This window comes from Arachis duranensis, chromosome 9 (genome assembly GCF_000817695.3).
Source record: "Arachis duranensis cultivar V14167 chromosome 9, aradu.V14167.gnm2.J7QH, whole genome shotgun sequence".
NCBI classification, from domain to species: Eukaryota; Viridiplantae; Streptophyta; class Magnoliopsida; order Fabales; family Fabaceae; genus Arachis; species Arachis duranensis.
The window spans coordinates 33,734,736-33,750,803 of record NC_029780.3 but is presented as its reverse complement, the minus strand read 5'-3'; the positions used below and the strand labels follow the sequence as shown (position 1 = coordinate 33,750,803).

The 16,068-nt window shown below is 35.3% G+C and overlaps 1 protein-coding gene across 1 annotated transcript; it reads right to left on the bottom strand.

Annotated features, from left to right (window-relative positions):
* On the bottom strand, nucleotides 1-1,688 carry LOC107465354 (uncharacterized). The gene is made up of 2 exons (XM_016084335.1): nucleotides 1,467-1,688; nucleotides 1-825 (listed from the first exon to the last, which is right to left on the bottom strand). Exons 1-2 carry the CDS (start codon nucleotides 1,686-1,688, stop codon nucleotides 1-3), a joined length of 1,047 nt encoding a protein of 348 aa, XP_015939821.1.
* Nucleotides 1,689-16,068: the final 14,380 nt, after the last annotated feature.

Genomic DNA, 16,068 nt, shown 5'->3' with positions numbered 1-16,068 from the left:
TCATGCCTCTTCTTGACACGGTTGCACCACAAGTCTCTCCGGTGGATGCCTCATAGCTTCCTCCAAATTAAACTTGATAATCTTATCACCCACCTCAAAAGAATATGTACCAATGAAGGCATCCAACTTGAACTTTGAGGTCTTCAAAAAGGGCCTACCAAGTAATATAGATGAAGGTTTCCCATTATCAATTGGAGACATCTCAAGAATATAAAAGTCCACAGAAAAAACCAAATTCTTGATCCTCACAAGTACATCCTCTGTTATTCTGGCCACAATAATCACACTTTTATCGGCCAAAAGAAACTTTGTAGCTGACCTTTTCAATGAGACCAAATTCAACCTTACAAACACCAAAAGAGGCATGATGCTAACGCATGCACCTAAGTCACACATGCAATCATAAAAAGTAACTCCACCAATCCAACAAGAAACCAAGCATGGTCCCGGATCACTACATTCCTCTGGAATAGAGTTCATCAATGAAGATATAAAGCTACCCAAAGACAAAGTTTTAAGCTCACCAATTCTATCCTTATGTGTGCATAGATCTTTTAAGAACTTGGCATATTTGGAAATTTGTTGAATAACATTAAGGAGTGGAATTGTTACCTCAACTTTCTTGAAAATTTGCAACATATTGAGGTCAAATTCTAGAGTCTTTTTAGCTTTCTTAACCATAGAAGAAAATGGAATGGGGATGGACTCATCCATTACGACCTTCCTCATAGGCTCCTTGAAGTTCAGCTCTTCTTCTTCTTGCCTTGTTTCTTCCTCATCATCCACCTCTTGTGCCACAACAACTACCTCTTCATCATGAATATTCTAGATAGCATCTCAATTATGGAGGTCATTATGGTTTCTTGTCTTTCTACCATAGACCGGATTCTCTCTTTTTTTAGAGGAATGGACGGAGGAAATCCTTAATAGATGGTTTGTTGGAAGAAGAAAAAAGTTGGTTGGTTAGAGCTTGTTGTCTTTCATGGGGTGGTTGGTATCTTTGGTTGTTGGGTTAATTTTGTTGTTGATGTTGGAATGGTTGATTGTGGAGAGTTTTATTGCCTTGGTAAGAGTGGTTGTTAATGATGGTTGAGGAGAGGATTGGTAACTTTGTTAGTGTTGAGAAGGAGGGTTGGGTGGCCCTTGGTTCCACCTTTAGTTGTAGTTATTCCCATGAGAGTTATCCTGCCACCCTTGATTATAATTGTTACCATGAGAGTATGAGCCTTAATTTTGAGGGTGGTAGGAAGAATAGTTGTTATAGGGGTTAGCTACTGTAAGAGTATAATCTCCTTGAACTTGAGGGCATTAATCGGTATAGTGTGAAGTGAAATAATACACACCACACACCCTAGGAGGTCCCTCAATTTGTAAGACGTGGGGTAGAGCTTAAATAGCTTGAATGGATGAATATGATTTTTGCCCTTGATGAATTTTTTTAGAAGAATAGCTATCTCCCCAAGTACCTTGGTCAAAGCCGAATCGGAAGAAAATACTTCCCCTGCACTTTTTGGCGAATTGTTTCTTACTCTAGCATGTTGAGTAGCTTCAACAACATCATTAATCAATCTCCATGCTTCATCCGCCGTCTTATATTTCACAAGAGAGCAACCACTAGATGCATCAGGGAACCTTTTGCGTGCACAAAGGCCTCCATAAAAGTAACTAATAAGCAAAGGATCATCCATCCTATGATGGGGCAAGACTCTAGCAATCTCTTGAAGTGAGTCCAATACTCATGGAGTGATTCTTGATCCTTTTGCATAATGCCAGAAATTTCCTTCTAGATGTAATCAGTCCTTTTTGGAGGAAAGAATTTATCTAATAAATCTTTTCTTAATGAATCCCAAACAGTTACCACATCATCAGGTTGAGAATAAAATCATTCTTTTGCTTGCCCCTCAAGAAAGAAGGGAAAAGCAAAAACCATAACCACCACTTCATCAGCCCAATGTCTCCTAGAAGTAGAGCATACCACTTGGAAATCCCTCAAGTGTCTAATAGGATCTTGACCCGGCAACCCATGGTACTTAGGCAACAAATTAATCAGACTATTCTTCAATTCAAAGTTTGCATCCAAGTTAGGGTACCATGCTTAAAGTGGTTTAAAGATAAGATTAGGTGCTCCTTTCTCATGCAAGGTAATCTTGCGAGGCTCAGCCATATGATTATCACCTGCAATACTCAGAGGTATGTTAGCAGTCCCAACAGAAGAGTAAGATGTCCCTTCATTGAATAAAGAGTCTAAGTCACTATCGGATTGAACTAATATTTTAGAAGGTCCGTCAAAAGAGGTCGATGCACTAGTTGTGTAATCCACTCGACGTCTAGCTTGCCGAATGTGAAATAAAGTCCTTTCAAATTTAGGATCAAATTCGGCACTAGGATCCGGTTGTGATCGAGTCAACATGGAAACCATAAGCTCATGCATTAAAAAGACTTAAAATAAAAGCAAACTAAAGCAGGTAAACTATATACACTATTTATATATTCACATAACCAATAATAAGACACACATTGAAATCATTCCTCGTCAATAGTGCCAAAAACTTGATGGCAGCTGATCGTCGGTCTAGAATTTCTCACAGAAAATACGATCAGTCGAAGTATAGTTCCAAACCAACAATTAGCTCTAGATCAAAGTTTAATTTGGTTGTTACAAGTTCAACCCAATAAAAATAACCGAGAGTATTACTCCCGAGTTGTCCTCACAGGAATGGGCAAATGTGTGTATCAAAGTTGGCCAAGGCATCCAGGGTTGAAAGGCCAAAACAAGAATTTAAACTAACAAACTTAACATACAAAAAACTTAAATGACAAGAAATTAAATCAAGGCAACTAAAACAATATATAAGTAAATGATAATCTAACAAGACAATATATGAATCTAATTCTATTCTAAAACTATTTAAACTACTCAAGATAACTAAGGCAAGAATTGAGTAAATGAGATTTGGATTTTCAAATATAAGTTGCAAAAGAACTCTTGGCTAAGGTATAGGGATCAAGATCACTATCCTTGTCTAATAACTATATAATGACAATTGTGAGAAATTAATCCCATTAAGTGTACTTCTATAATTGAAGTAAGTCAAATAGTTATAGGCAATATCATCCCATAAGTTCTAGTTTACCTACCAATTAGCTTAGTAGAAAACTAGCATCAATGGAATTGAATTGACTAATATAGACTTTCAAATCATCAATTCAATTAGACCCAATGACTCAAACTCACTTAATCCCTTTAACCTAGGCCAAGAGTATAGAAAACTACTCCATAACTAGAGAAAATATGTTGTCAAACACTTAGTGTGTAATAGTTAAAGGCATGACTAAATTGCAAAATTAAATAGAAATTAAAGCTAGCCAGTAATAATTATCAACAATGGAAACTCAAATAAAGCTTATGAAACATAAAGGCATCAATGTATTAATGGAAATTCAAGGTTAACAAAATCCACAAATATTCAAACTAGGAATGTAAGTAACAATAAAGAAATATTAACAAGTAACTATGAAATTGCAAGAATAACAACTACTAATTTAAGGAGAAAATTGGAATTAAACAAGACCCAAGTCAAATTGCACTAACAAAAATATGAAGAACATATGAAAACCTAGAGAGAAGATAGAGTTTTCCTCTCTAGAAAACAAGAACCAAAAACTAGCTAATTACTATCCAATTGTCTATGTTGTGTCATGGTTTGCTTCTTGTTTGACCCCTATCCATTCTCCTCTCAATTGGCTTCAGATTAGGCTTGAAAATGGGTCCGAAACCCGAAAAAATTATGAGTCACGTGTTCTCTTTAATGAGGCACATTTTGATTGACTCGCTTACGCGGATGCTCGCGTATGCGTCTACACACTCGCATACGTGGGACCATCAGAACTCCAAGCTCCTAAATTTTTGTGATTCCTCACTTTAGCATGCTATCTTCTTCACTTTTTTCATGCCATTCTCACCCTATGTAGTTTGGAACACTTGAGCACACATGTCAAGGTACCAAATAGAATGAAATAGTAAAATAAATCAATCAATTTAAGCTTCAGATAGCATGTTTTTATCATTCAAGCACAAATAAGAGGAGATCATAAAAACATGCAAAATTCAGTGAATAAATGTGAGATAAGTTGATAAAACCACTCAATTTAACACAAAATAAAGCACAAAATTGTGGTTTATGACATGCCAAGCCTTTGTCTTCTCCTTGTAGAGCTTGGAATTTTTATATGCTGTGCTTTGGAATTCATAAAACTCATTGAGTTAGAGGAGCCTCTTCTCTCTAGTAGCCTTGGCATCAAAGTATAGGAGCTTTGTAGCCCAGTAGACTCTATGCTCCAACTCCACAGGTAAGTAATAGGCCTATCCATAGACCAGCTGGTAAGGAGACATGCCGATAGGGGTCTTGAAGGTTATTCGATAAGCCCAGAGAGCATCATCAATCTTCCTAGCCCAGTCCTTTCTTGAAGCACTGACAATCTTCTCTAGAATCTTCCTGGCTCTCTATTAGAGACCTCCATCTGTCCACTTGTCTGAGGGTAATATGGGATAGATACTTTATGTTGGACTCCATATTTCTGAAGAAGAAAGTCCAGCTATTTATTGCAGAAGTGACTTTCCCCATCACTGATCAAGGTTCTTGGAACATCAAACCTGTTGAAAATATACCGTTGCAAGAAGCTCATCATAACTGGCATTTTTGGTGGGCAATGCTATATCCTTCACCTACTTGGACATATAATCCACAGCTACTAAAATATAGTTATTTGAGTATAATGAAGGAAAAGGTCCCATGAAATCGATCCTCTACACGTCAAACAACTCAATCTCCAGCATAGCCTGCTGTGACATTTCATTGTGCTTAGATATTTTCCAGATCTCTGACATTGGTTACAATTCCTTACAGATTCTCTGGTATCATTGAATAGGGTAGACCAATAAAAACTGCACTGGAGGACTTTTGCTACAGTCCTCTCTCCACCAAAATGACCACCATACTCGAAACCATGACAGTGCCAAAACACATCCTTTGTTTCTTCATTTGGAATGCACCTATGGATGATTCCATCTGAGCACCTCTTAAATAAATAAGGCTCCTCCCACAAGAAATACTTGGCATCATGAAGCAACTTCTTAACTTGTTGCTTAGTGAAGTCCGTGGAAATGATCCTGCTAGCCTTATAATTTGTAATGTCCGCAAACCACGTGGCTCCAAGTATAGCAAAGAGATGCTCATAAAAAAAAGTCTTCATTCACTGGGATATGATTAAATGTGGCTTCTTCAGGCTCAATTCTGAAGAGGTGGTCAGCTACTTGATTCTCTGTACCTCTCCTGTCTGTAATCTCAACATCGAACTCCTGAAGAAGGAGCACCCATCTAATTAACCTGGGCTTAGCATCATGTTTGGTCAGAAGATACCACAAAGCAGCATGATCAGTGTAAACAATAACTTTTGAACTAATAAGATAGGACCTAAAATTGTCAAAATCATATACCACAACTGATAATTCTTTTTCCGTGGTTATGTAATTCTTTTGTGCATTATTTAAGGCGCAACTTGCAAAATATATAACATTAACAAGCCTTTCTTGCCTTTGCCCCAGAACAACTCCATTGGCATAGTCACTGGCATCACACATCAACTCGAATGGCAAATCCTAGTTAGGAGGAGTTATGATGGGTGCAGGATAAGCTTTGCTTTCAGAGTTTCAAAAGCACGCAGACAGTCATTATCAAAACAAAAAGGTACATCTGCAACTAAAACGTTGCTCAAAGGTCTAGCTATTTTTGAAAAATCTTTTATGAACTTCCTATAAAAACTTGTATGGCCTAAAAAACTCCGTATTGCCTTCACATTAGCCGGTGGTGGTAATTTCTCAATTACCTCCACATTGACTCTATCTATCTCTATTTCTTTGCTTGAAATCTGATGCTAAAAAAAAAATACCTGTAGTCATCATAAAATGATATTTTTTCCAATTTAAAACAAGGTTTGTCTCTTGGCACTGTTTCAAGACTAAGGATAGATGGTGTAAGTAAGAATCAAAAGAATTACCAAACATTGAAAAGTCATCCATAAATACCTCAATAAACTTTTCAACCATGTTAGAAAATATGGAAAGCATGCACCTTTGAAAATTTGCTGGGGCATTACACAGACCAAACAACATCTTCTAGTAAGCAAATACACCAAAAGATCACTAATGTTTTGGATCTTCTTCCTTCTGCACTTTTTAGAACCCTAGTTTTCTCTATAAGTTGTGAGCAAGTAAACCACTTGGTTAAGGTTAGGAGATCTGTTTATTTCTATGGATTAAGACTATTGATTTTCTATTTTAATTTATGTTTGATTCAATTCTAAGGATTGTTTTTGTTCTTAATCTTATGAACTGGGTGGAACGAGAGTATGATCCTTTTCTACATGAGTTCTTGTGATTCTCGAGAGAGTTATCTCGCTTGAATTACAGCTTGAAAACAAATTCCTCTTAAATCGCTAATTGCATGAACTAAATTAGATATGTGACATATAATACACTACAAGAAAAAGGTGTATTTGTAACAAAAAATATTGTTACAAAACGTCGAAATTTTGAAACAAAATTTTTTTGTAACAAAAAAAGGGTCAATTGCAGTAAGTCCCGTTACAAAAAGTTTTTGTAACGAAAAATGGAACTGTTACAATTCAATACCATATTTTGTAACAATTTTTCCTGATACAAAAAATCACAGTCAATTTTTTTTCTATCAAAAAATTTTGTTACAAAATGTAACATAATTTTGTAACATTTTTTTTTCTTTAGTTACAAAAGCAAATTAATTATTTTGTAACAACTTTTTTTTATTACAAATTACATGCATAATTTATTAAATTATTTTTTAAATTAACTAATATATTAACGCTTTTAATAAGCAAGTTTACTTGTATATAATATGCAAAAACATACATAAGTCAAACAAGATCCTTTTAGCTAAAATTGTCTTGAAACAAAATAACATTAGCTAGTGAGTACATTGATTAGTTCAACTAAAACATAAAAGTTCTAACATAAAAGTTCAATCAAAACATAAAAGTTCTAACATAGATTAGTGTATCTATGCATCAAAACATTCTTAAGCCCTCAAGGTAGCATATGGTCACCATTTCAGCACTCCTGTAAATAAGAAAAACTGAAACAAAAAAGTTAGAAACAAGATATAACACTAATTATAATTTTTCCACTAAGTTTTATCCAAAATGTTTAGAAAAATTTCGGCAGAACCTCCCATAAAACTTGGATATTTCCACCGTCTACGGTTCCAACAAATACAACCAATTCACAAATTGCACCCTTTCAAACAACACAATGTAGTTTAATTGAGCAACTAAATAGGACAACAACCAAATAGTGAATAGCAAAACCCAAAGCTTCCAGCTTCCAACAATCAAAACAGTGAAGCACTTAGCTGGATAATCAATCAATTGAGCTTAGCAACAGTTGAAAACCAAAAGCAATTAAATACCAACTCAATCAATTAATTGAATCAAAGATGAATATTGAAAACAACTTAAAATAAATTCCGACAGCATTTCAGCAGTAAATTTGCCTATTTCACAATTTCAATCAATCAATTCAAATTCCATATGAATTCTTTGACAGTTAAAAACACAAAAAATCATAATGAATTCATAGGAAGGAAGTAAATAAGCCAATTCCAGCAAGAAAATATGAGGAAACAATTAAAACCAATCCAACCAGCAAGAAGCAGAGCAGCACTCAGCAGAACAGCAATCAATGGCCCATCATACAACACCCAAAATAGTAAAATGAACAAAGGTAATGGATTTAGGCAGCATTCTATTCATTGAAGTCAATAACCATTACACTTGCAAGTAGCAGGGGCATAGCAGTTTATCCATTAATTCAACAGAAAATCAATCAAGTCAAACTAAACAATTTCAGCAACAGATTTATCAATAAAACCAATCTCAGTTCAGCAACCATCATCTATTTCAACACAAGCAACAATAACTCAGCAGCATTTCCTTTCTCATTGAATTTAGCAATCATTCAATAAGCAAGCAATGAGGGGGAAAAATCAACAGCAACCAACAGCAAGTATAGAGCAGCAATAACAACTTAATGTGAGAAATTATTCAACAACAAATGCACACACAAATAGAAGGATTACTTAAATGACTAATCATGCTTATCCACATAAGTCTGCAGTGAAAACACTTACCGTCTCACTTAAGAGGCTTGTAACAACAGCTTTTTTATTAACTTCTTTCTCATTCTCCCTTTCAGGCTCACTGTCAGTACTGGTAGGAGGTGGAAGTGATGAAGCACCAAACATGGCTTCGTCATGAGCAGCTTGGATTTGTTCTTCCCTTCTTGCCTTGATAAGAAAATAGATTCGATCTATGTTTAGTCTTTCATACATAGATGATGCATGTATGTTAACAAGGAACAAAACTGACTATTCATGAATATAAAAAGAAGAATATACCTTTATTTTAGAATACTGGAAACTCTGGCCAATTTGCTTGACCAAGGAAGCATCATCTTCAGCCACTGCAGATAGGTGGGCAAATACAATCAGTTCAATTAAGTTTTAGGCTTCAAGCCAAACCCCAAACCATTACTCATTATCATTTATAAGAAAAAATATTATTGGCATTCAATAATTAAAAGAATCACCATGACTAAGCAATGAACAATTAAAATCAGTAAGTATTGGTGGTATTAACAAGCACACAACAACATTACTCAACATTGGATCAATTAAAAATGAAGTTTACATTATCAGGAAAACATAGGAAGACTAAAAAAATTGTCCATTTTAAAACAGATTGTATTTGTAATGAAGAAAGGGCAAATTTATTTAGAAAATGAAATTGGCAAACAAGTCCAACCTTCAATTTCCTCATCTTCAAGAGGCGCATCCTTGTCAAACTCAAATCGCTTCTAGCCCTTGCCTTTTTCTGAGTCTTGAGCAGCTGCATTAAAAAATATCCCACGAAATCAAGTTAGTACAACATGTATAAACCAGCACACTTGCACACTGTGCGGTTTTTTGAATCAAATCCTTTCCCATGATATGTTGATGTTTTGCAGTTCCCAGATTTCATCTCATCATTCTTCTCATGATTTTCATTGCCATCTATAGGGAGTCCACATGGCCCATCAACAAGGAATGTTGCGGGAAACGCACAATCCTATCCAACTCACCAAATGGAGGCAAGTTTTACTTTGTAGCTGTAACTAATATTGTTCAATTTTCATTACCATGGAGCTATCCATTTATGATTTTTAGTACTTGTTCAGATTTCTATGCAGCCATTATATTAGCATCTATTGTAATAAGAATGATTTTTAGTACTTGTTCTTGTTCAGTACTTAAATTTATACACACATTACTTAAGACGAAATGCATATCCAGCATATGCCAACAAGACCCTATTCTGGAATCTTAACCAAATCTCCTTGTATCTTTCCGTTAGTACCTTTCAGATTTTGTGAATACTAATAGCAAGTTCTATATATAGCTATTGTACCAATCATTTGTTTTCTGAAGAAAGCAACAATACGATCCGTTTTTCCTATTCTCTTCTACTTCTTCTGTTTCAAATTTTAATTTACTTATTTCATTAAATACCATAAGAAACACCACTTAACAAAGAGATAGATATAATCCAATATAGGCTAGAGATATGTGATTACTAAACAACGAAACTAAGTTATATTGGATAATCATTACCCTCTTGGCCTAACTAACCTTCAAAATGGAAATCAAAGAAATTTCTAACTTATAACATGTGTAGAAACTTGTTTGAAATATTATTAACTTATTTTAATCTCAATCTTTAAAGTAGGATAACAGGGTCGTGCCTCAATGTTTACATTGTTTTCAAAATTAGAACCATAACAACTAATTCCAATAAATAAATAAGAATTTACAAATAAACCTAAAAAAATCCTAAGGAATCAGAACAAAGAATTTGTAAGTTTCAACAAGTAAACACAATTTACAAACATAATTAAATAAATTAAAACCTAAAGCTTGAAAATTTTAAAAATCATAATAAACAAGAAATCAGAACAAAAAATGAACAAGTGATTTGCAAGTTTCAGCAAGTAAACACAATTTACAATCAGAATTAAATAAATAAAAACCTAAAGCTTGAAAATTTTAAAAATCATAATAAAAGGAAATCAAAATCAGAGGGGAGAACGCCCTTACCGGCAGTGGATCCCGGTGAGGCAATGCTATTTTCTGGCGACAGGGGCTCAGTGACGCAACTCCTAACAGCGGCGACGACGGTGACTCCACGAACGGCGACTGGGCGCAGCAGCACGAACAGCGCCTCCTCCTTCTTCCTCGGTCTTTCTCCCTCCACGCCTTTGTCTCTCCTGCGCGTCCTCAACGTCGTCGGTGAAGGGAGATGCGACGGCGGTGGAAGCTGTAAACGACCCACTCGAGATGAAGACGACTAAGACGGTGGCTTCCCTCGACGACAGTAGAACATGAACTGACGGCGGCGATGGAGGCACATCGACACTCCTTCATGGAGCAGCTCTTCCTCTCGCTCAACGTCTCCCCCTTCCTGACGGCGACACGATGGTGCAGCGGCAGTGCCCGCCGGCGCCGTCCTCCCTTTTCCCCTCTCTTTCTCTTGCTCTCTGATTCCAGCTTTCCCCTTTCTTTTCCTTTCTTTCCCTCTCCGTTCTTCCCTTTCTCTTGCTGTGTGTGTGCTTTTGTGTTGTTAGTGTGCATTTGGGGACTTGGTGGTGTGGCGGCTGGGAGGGTTTAGAGTTAGGGTGAGTGAGGATGAGTGAGTAAGTGTGGGTTGAGTTGGGGTAAAATTAGGATTAGGATTTTTAATTTGATAATTAGGGTTTGCTTTTTAAAAAAATGTAAAATTAGATATTTTTAGATAAATTGAGATTTAGTAATTTTAATTAAATTAGACTATACAATATTAACTATTAAGTATTTATGAAAATTATATAAGTTTTAATTAATTTTAAATTCAAAAATTTCATTATTTTGATTTAATTACTTTTTGATAAATAATAATTTGAAAATAAAATCATGAATTAATTATAATAAATCATAAATAATTTATTATTTATTTTTTAACAACCAAAAATTTTAAAGGTTTAATAATGAGTGTTGGGTTATGGTGGATTTAAAATTTTATTAAAAAGAAGGATAAAACTAGAATTTTATATTTTGTTTTTAAAAAAGTTTTTTAAAAATTTATTTAAATGTAAAAATACGTTAAATTTTAGAGTGGTAATGAAACAAAAAAAATATTTGTTATCAATTTATTTTAAGTAAGAGGAGGGTGACCCAGTGAGCGATTTTGTCTTACCTTGAGTGTGAGAAGTAGAGTCGTGCAGACAGTAAAAATGGAAATCAAAATAAAATTATCTTAAATATTTTAATATTTTAAAATAATTTTTTTAGTTATAAAAATTCTTGCATTTTGTGACAAACAAATAACTTGTTACAAACAGTATTGAATTTTGTGACAAATTAATTTTTTGTTACAAAAGAATTAAAGTTTTTGAAACAAATGGATATTTTGTTACAAAATATTTTGAACATTTGCAACAACTTCATCTTTTGACACAAAATATTATAAAAATTTGCAACAAAACATCGATTTGTTACAAAAGCCAATATAATTTGTAACAAGAAAATCAAATCGTTACAAAATAACAAAACGTTTTGTAACAAATTATATTGTTGTTACAAAACATTATTATTATGTAACAATCACTAATTTTTGTTACAAAAAAAAAATAATTTTTGTACAATTTTAAATTTGTTACAAAATTTTTGTTACGAATGTTCCATTTTCTTGTAGTGTAATCCTGTTAGTCTTGGGTAATTAGGATTTTTGTGGCACTAAACTAGTTTTCTGAACTTCACCCTCTAATTGGAATTAAGTGACCACGAGAGTGGCAGTTTATAAAGGTTAGAGGAGGCTAAATTACTAAGAGATTAGGGTTTAGACATTTATGGTTTGCCATAGAATGAATCACTCATTGTTAAAATAGTTGGTAAGACCTTTTAATCTGGAAAGATAAACATCTCCAAAACCTTAACTGTTTTTTCATTATGTTTTCACAGCAAACTATTTTTTTTCTTTCTTTATTTCCTTGTCACATGTCTATGTGCTTTTTACCATCAACAAACCCCTTTTCTGATTTGCCTGACTAAGTCCAACCAGACAACCATTGCTTGCTCAGTCCGACAATTCTCGTGGGATTGACCCTCACTCACCTGAGGTATTACTTGGATGACCCGATGTACTTGCCAGTTAAGCTGTACGAGTTCACAATTCGTGCACCAGTGATTCCTCCATCTTAGATTGTATGTCTTAGAGAAAGGATCATTATGAGGTGATGTTGAAGAATTGCCCATGAAATTAACCTGCTCAGTAGATTGTTGCTCAAAGCCAAAGCTTCCAAATTGAGACACTCCACCACTCATGTCATAAGAAGGATCTTGGGTAGTAATAGATAAAACTTTCATACCTCCCAAATGTTGAGTGATGGCATTAATTTACTTAGACATAGCTTTGTTCTGAGTCGAAATAGCATCTAAGGCATCCAATTCCATGACATCTTTCTTCACAGTTACTTCTGAAGAATACAAGTACTGATTGTTGGCAACTATCTCTATCAAATCCAAGGCCCCATCAGTGGTCTTCATATGCAAAAAACCTCCTGCAGAGTTATCCAGAGAAAGTCTCGAAGCCGGAATGATACCATCATAGAAAATCTGTAATTGTTCCCAGTCCACAAACATGTCTGGAGGGCACTTTCTCACCATAGCCTTGTGGTGCATGAAATTGCAATCACACTTTTGCAATCCACACAACTAACCAGCAAGTGCACTGGGTCGTCCAAGTAATACCTTACGTGAGTAAGGGTCGAATCCCATGGAGATTGTTGGTTTGAAGCAATCTATGGCTATCTTGTTATTCTTAGTCAGGATACCAATTATGATTATCAGTTGACTTGCAAATGAACAAGAGGACATGTATTAAATAATACATAGTTGGAATAAAAATAGTAAATGATGTTGAAAAATTTGAATTACTTATTATGCAATAATGGAGAATATGTTGGAGTTTTGGAGATGCTTTGTCTTTTGAATTTCTGTAACATAATGCTTCCTCACTTTCAAAAGTGCAAAATTCCTTCCATGGCAAGCTGTGTGTAGGGTGTCACCGTTGTCAATGGCTACTTCCCATCCTCTCAGTGAAAATGGTCCAAATGCTCTGTCATAGCACGACTAATCATCTGTTGGTTCTCGATCATGTCGGAATAAGATCCATTGATCCTTTTGCGTTCGTCACTACACCCAACAATCGCGAGTTTGAACCTCGTCACAGCCATTCAATCCTTGAATCCTACTCGGAATACCACAGACAAGGTTTAGAATTTTCAGATTCTCATGAATGCCGCCATCAATTCTAGCTTATACCACGAAGATTCTGATTAAGAGATCTAAGAGATACTCATTCAATCTGATGTAGAACAGAGGTGGTTGTCAGGCACACGTTCGTGGATTGAGGAAGGTGATGAGTGTCACGGATTATCACCTTCTTCATAGTGAAGCGCGAATGAACATTTTAGATAGGAATAAGCATGTTTGAATGGAAAACAGAAATAATTGCATTAATTCATCGAGACGTTGCAGAGCTCCTCACCCCCAACAATGGAGTTTAGAGACTCATGCCGTCAAAGAGTATAAAATTCAGATCTAAAAATATCATGAGATACAAAATAAGTCTCTAGAAGTTGTTTAAATACTAAACTAGTAACCTAGGTTTACATAAAGTGAGTAAACTAAGATGGATTGTGCAGAAATCCACTTCTGGGGCCCACTTGGTGTGTGCTGGGGCTGAGACTTAAGCTTCTCACATGCCTGGGCTATTTCTGGAGTTGAACGCTAGGTTGTAACCTGTTTCTGGCGTTGAACTCCAACTTGTAACCTGTTTCTGGTGCTAAACGCCAGACTGCAACATGGAACTGGCGTTGAACGCTAGTTTACGTCGTCTACCTTCACGCAAAGTATGAACTATTATATATTGCTGGAAAGCCCTGGATGTCTACTTTCCAACAGTATCAGCAGTCCTTTTTCAGCCTAAATTAGATTTTTGCTCAGCTCCTTCAATTTCAGCCAGAAAATACCTGAAATCACAGAAAAACACACAAACTCATAGTAAAGTCCAGAAATATGATTTTTGCCTAAAAACTAATAAAAATCTTTTAAAAACTAACTAAAACATACTAAAATCTACATGAAATTACCCCCAAAAAGCGGATAAAATATCTGCTCATCACAATGCCAAACTTAAACTGTTGCTTCTCCTCAAGCAACTAGATAAATAAAATAGGATAAAAAGAAATCAAGAAGCAATAATATCTCAGAGTTTTAAGTGAAGCTCAGATTCTAATTAGATGAGCGGGACTTGTAGCTTTTTGCTTCCAAACAGTTTTGGCATCTCACTTTATCCTTTGAAATTTAGAATGATTGGCATCCATATGATCTCAGAATTCAGATAGTATTATTGATTCTCCTAGTTTAGTATGTTGATTCTTGAACACAGCTACTTCATGAGTCTTGGCCGTGGCCCTAAGCACTTTGTTTTCCAGTATTACCTCCGGATACATAAATGCCACAGACACATAACTGGGTGAACCTTTTCAGAATGTGACTTAGCTTTGCTAAAGTCCCCAATTAGAGGTGTCCAGAGTTCTTAAGCACACTCTTTTGCCTTGGATCACGACTTTAACCACTCAGTCTCAAGCTTTTCACTTGGACCTGCATACCACAAGCACATGGTTAGAGACATCTTGATTTAGCCGCTTAGGCCTGGATTTATTTCCTTGGACCCTCCTATCCATTGATGCTTAAAGCCTTGGATCCTTTTTACCCTTGCCTTTTGGTTTTAAGGGCTATTGGCTTTTTCTGCTTCTTTATCCAATGATTCCTTGTAATTTTTTTTTCACTGCTTTTTCTTGCTTCAAGAATCAATTTCATGATTTTTCAGATTAGCAATAATATTTCTCTTGTTCATCATTCTTTCAGGAGCCAACAATTTTAACATTCATGAAATTCAAGATAAAAAATATGCACTGTTCAAGCATTCATTCAGAAGACAAAAAGTATTGCCACCACATATAATTAATTAGAATTTTTCTTATTAAGAACTCGAAAAATATAAATTGCCTCTTTATTCTAAAAATATACTATTTTATTCATGTTTGATGATGATGAAAAAAATAAATTATAACTTAATTGAAAATAAAATCAAAATAGATATACTAATTTACCACTACTTATATATAACTTCTAAGGTAAATTCCTATAATAACAACTATCACAGAGTTAAAGCAAAAATTAAAACTCAACAACCTTTATTTTGGGAAGTGGATGTTCCTCTAGTCTGTGGGGTGCTTGGTCTTTCAAGAGATAATTTTTTACGCTTCAGTTCCTTTAAGTCATGCCCTTGCTCTTCTTGTTCCCTAAGCAATTTGCAAAACATGCTATTTTGATTATTCTGTTCTTCCTTTATTTAGTCCAAAGCTTCTTGCAACTTGGTAACAGATGCTTCAAGATGCTCCCAGTATTCAAATTGAGGGATTTCTGGGAGGAATTCCTGTGCTCTCCTTTTGATGGGGTCATCCTGAACTTGTTGTTTTTCCATTGATATTTTGGTGATTGGCCACTCAACTGAGATATATTCAGTTATTCCCATCTTTACTCCAGCATCTTTACATAGCATAGAGATTAGGCTTGGATAAGCCAATTTGGCGTCTTTGGATTTCTTGTTTGCTATTATGTAAAGTTCACACGAAATTAACTGATGAACTTCTACTTCTTTTCCCAACATAATGCAGTGAATCATCATTGCTCTTTTAACAGTGACTTCAGAACGGTTGCTAGTGGGCAATATAGAACGCCTAATGAAGTCCAGCCAGCCTTTGGCTACTGGTTTGAGATCTTCTCTCTTGAGTTGATTTGGGACGCCCGTGGTGCTGGTGGTCCACCTGGCTCCAGG

Bases quoted from the DNA above. Each gene is read 5' to 3' on its own strand.
- LOC107465354 (XM_016084335.1), bottom strand. From the start codon at position 1,688: ATGGATGATCCTTTGCTTATTAGTTACTTTTATGGAGGCCTTTGTGCA. The intron at 826-1,466 runs GTACTTGGGGAG...GATGCTATCTAG, and splicing joins CCGATTCGGCTTTGACCAAG to AATATTCATGATGAAGAGGT.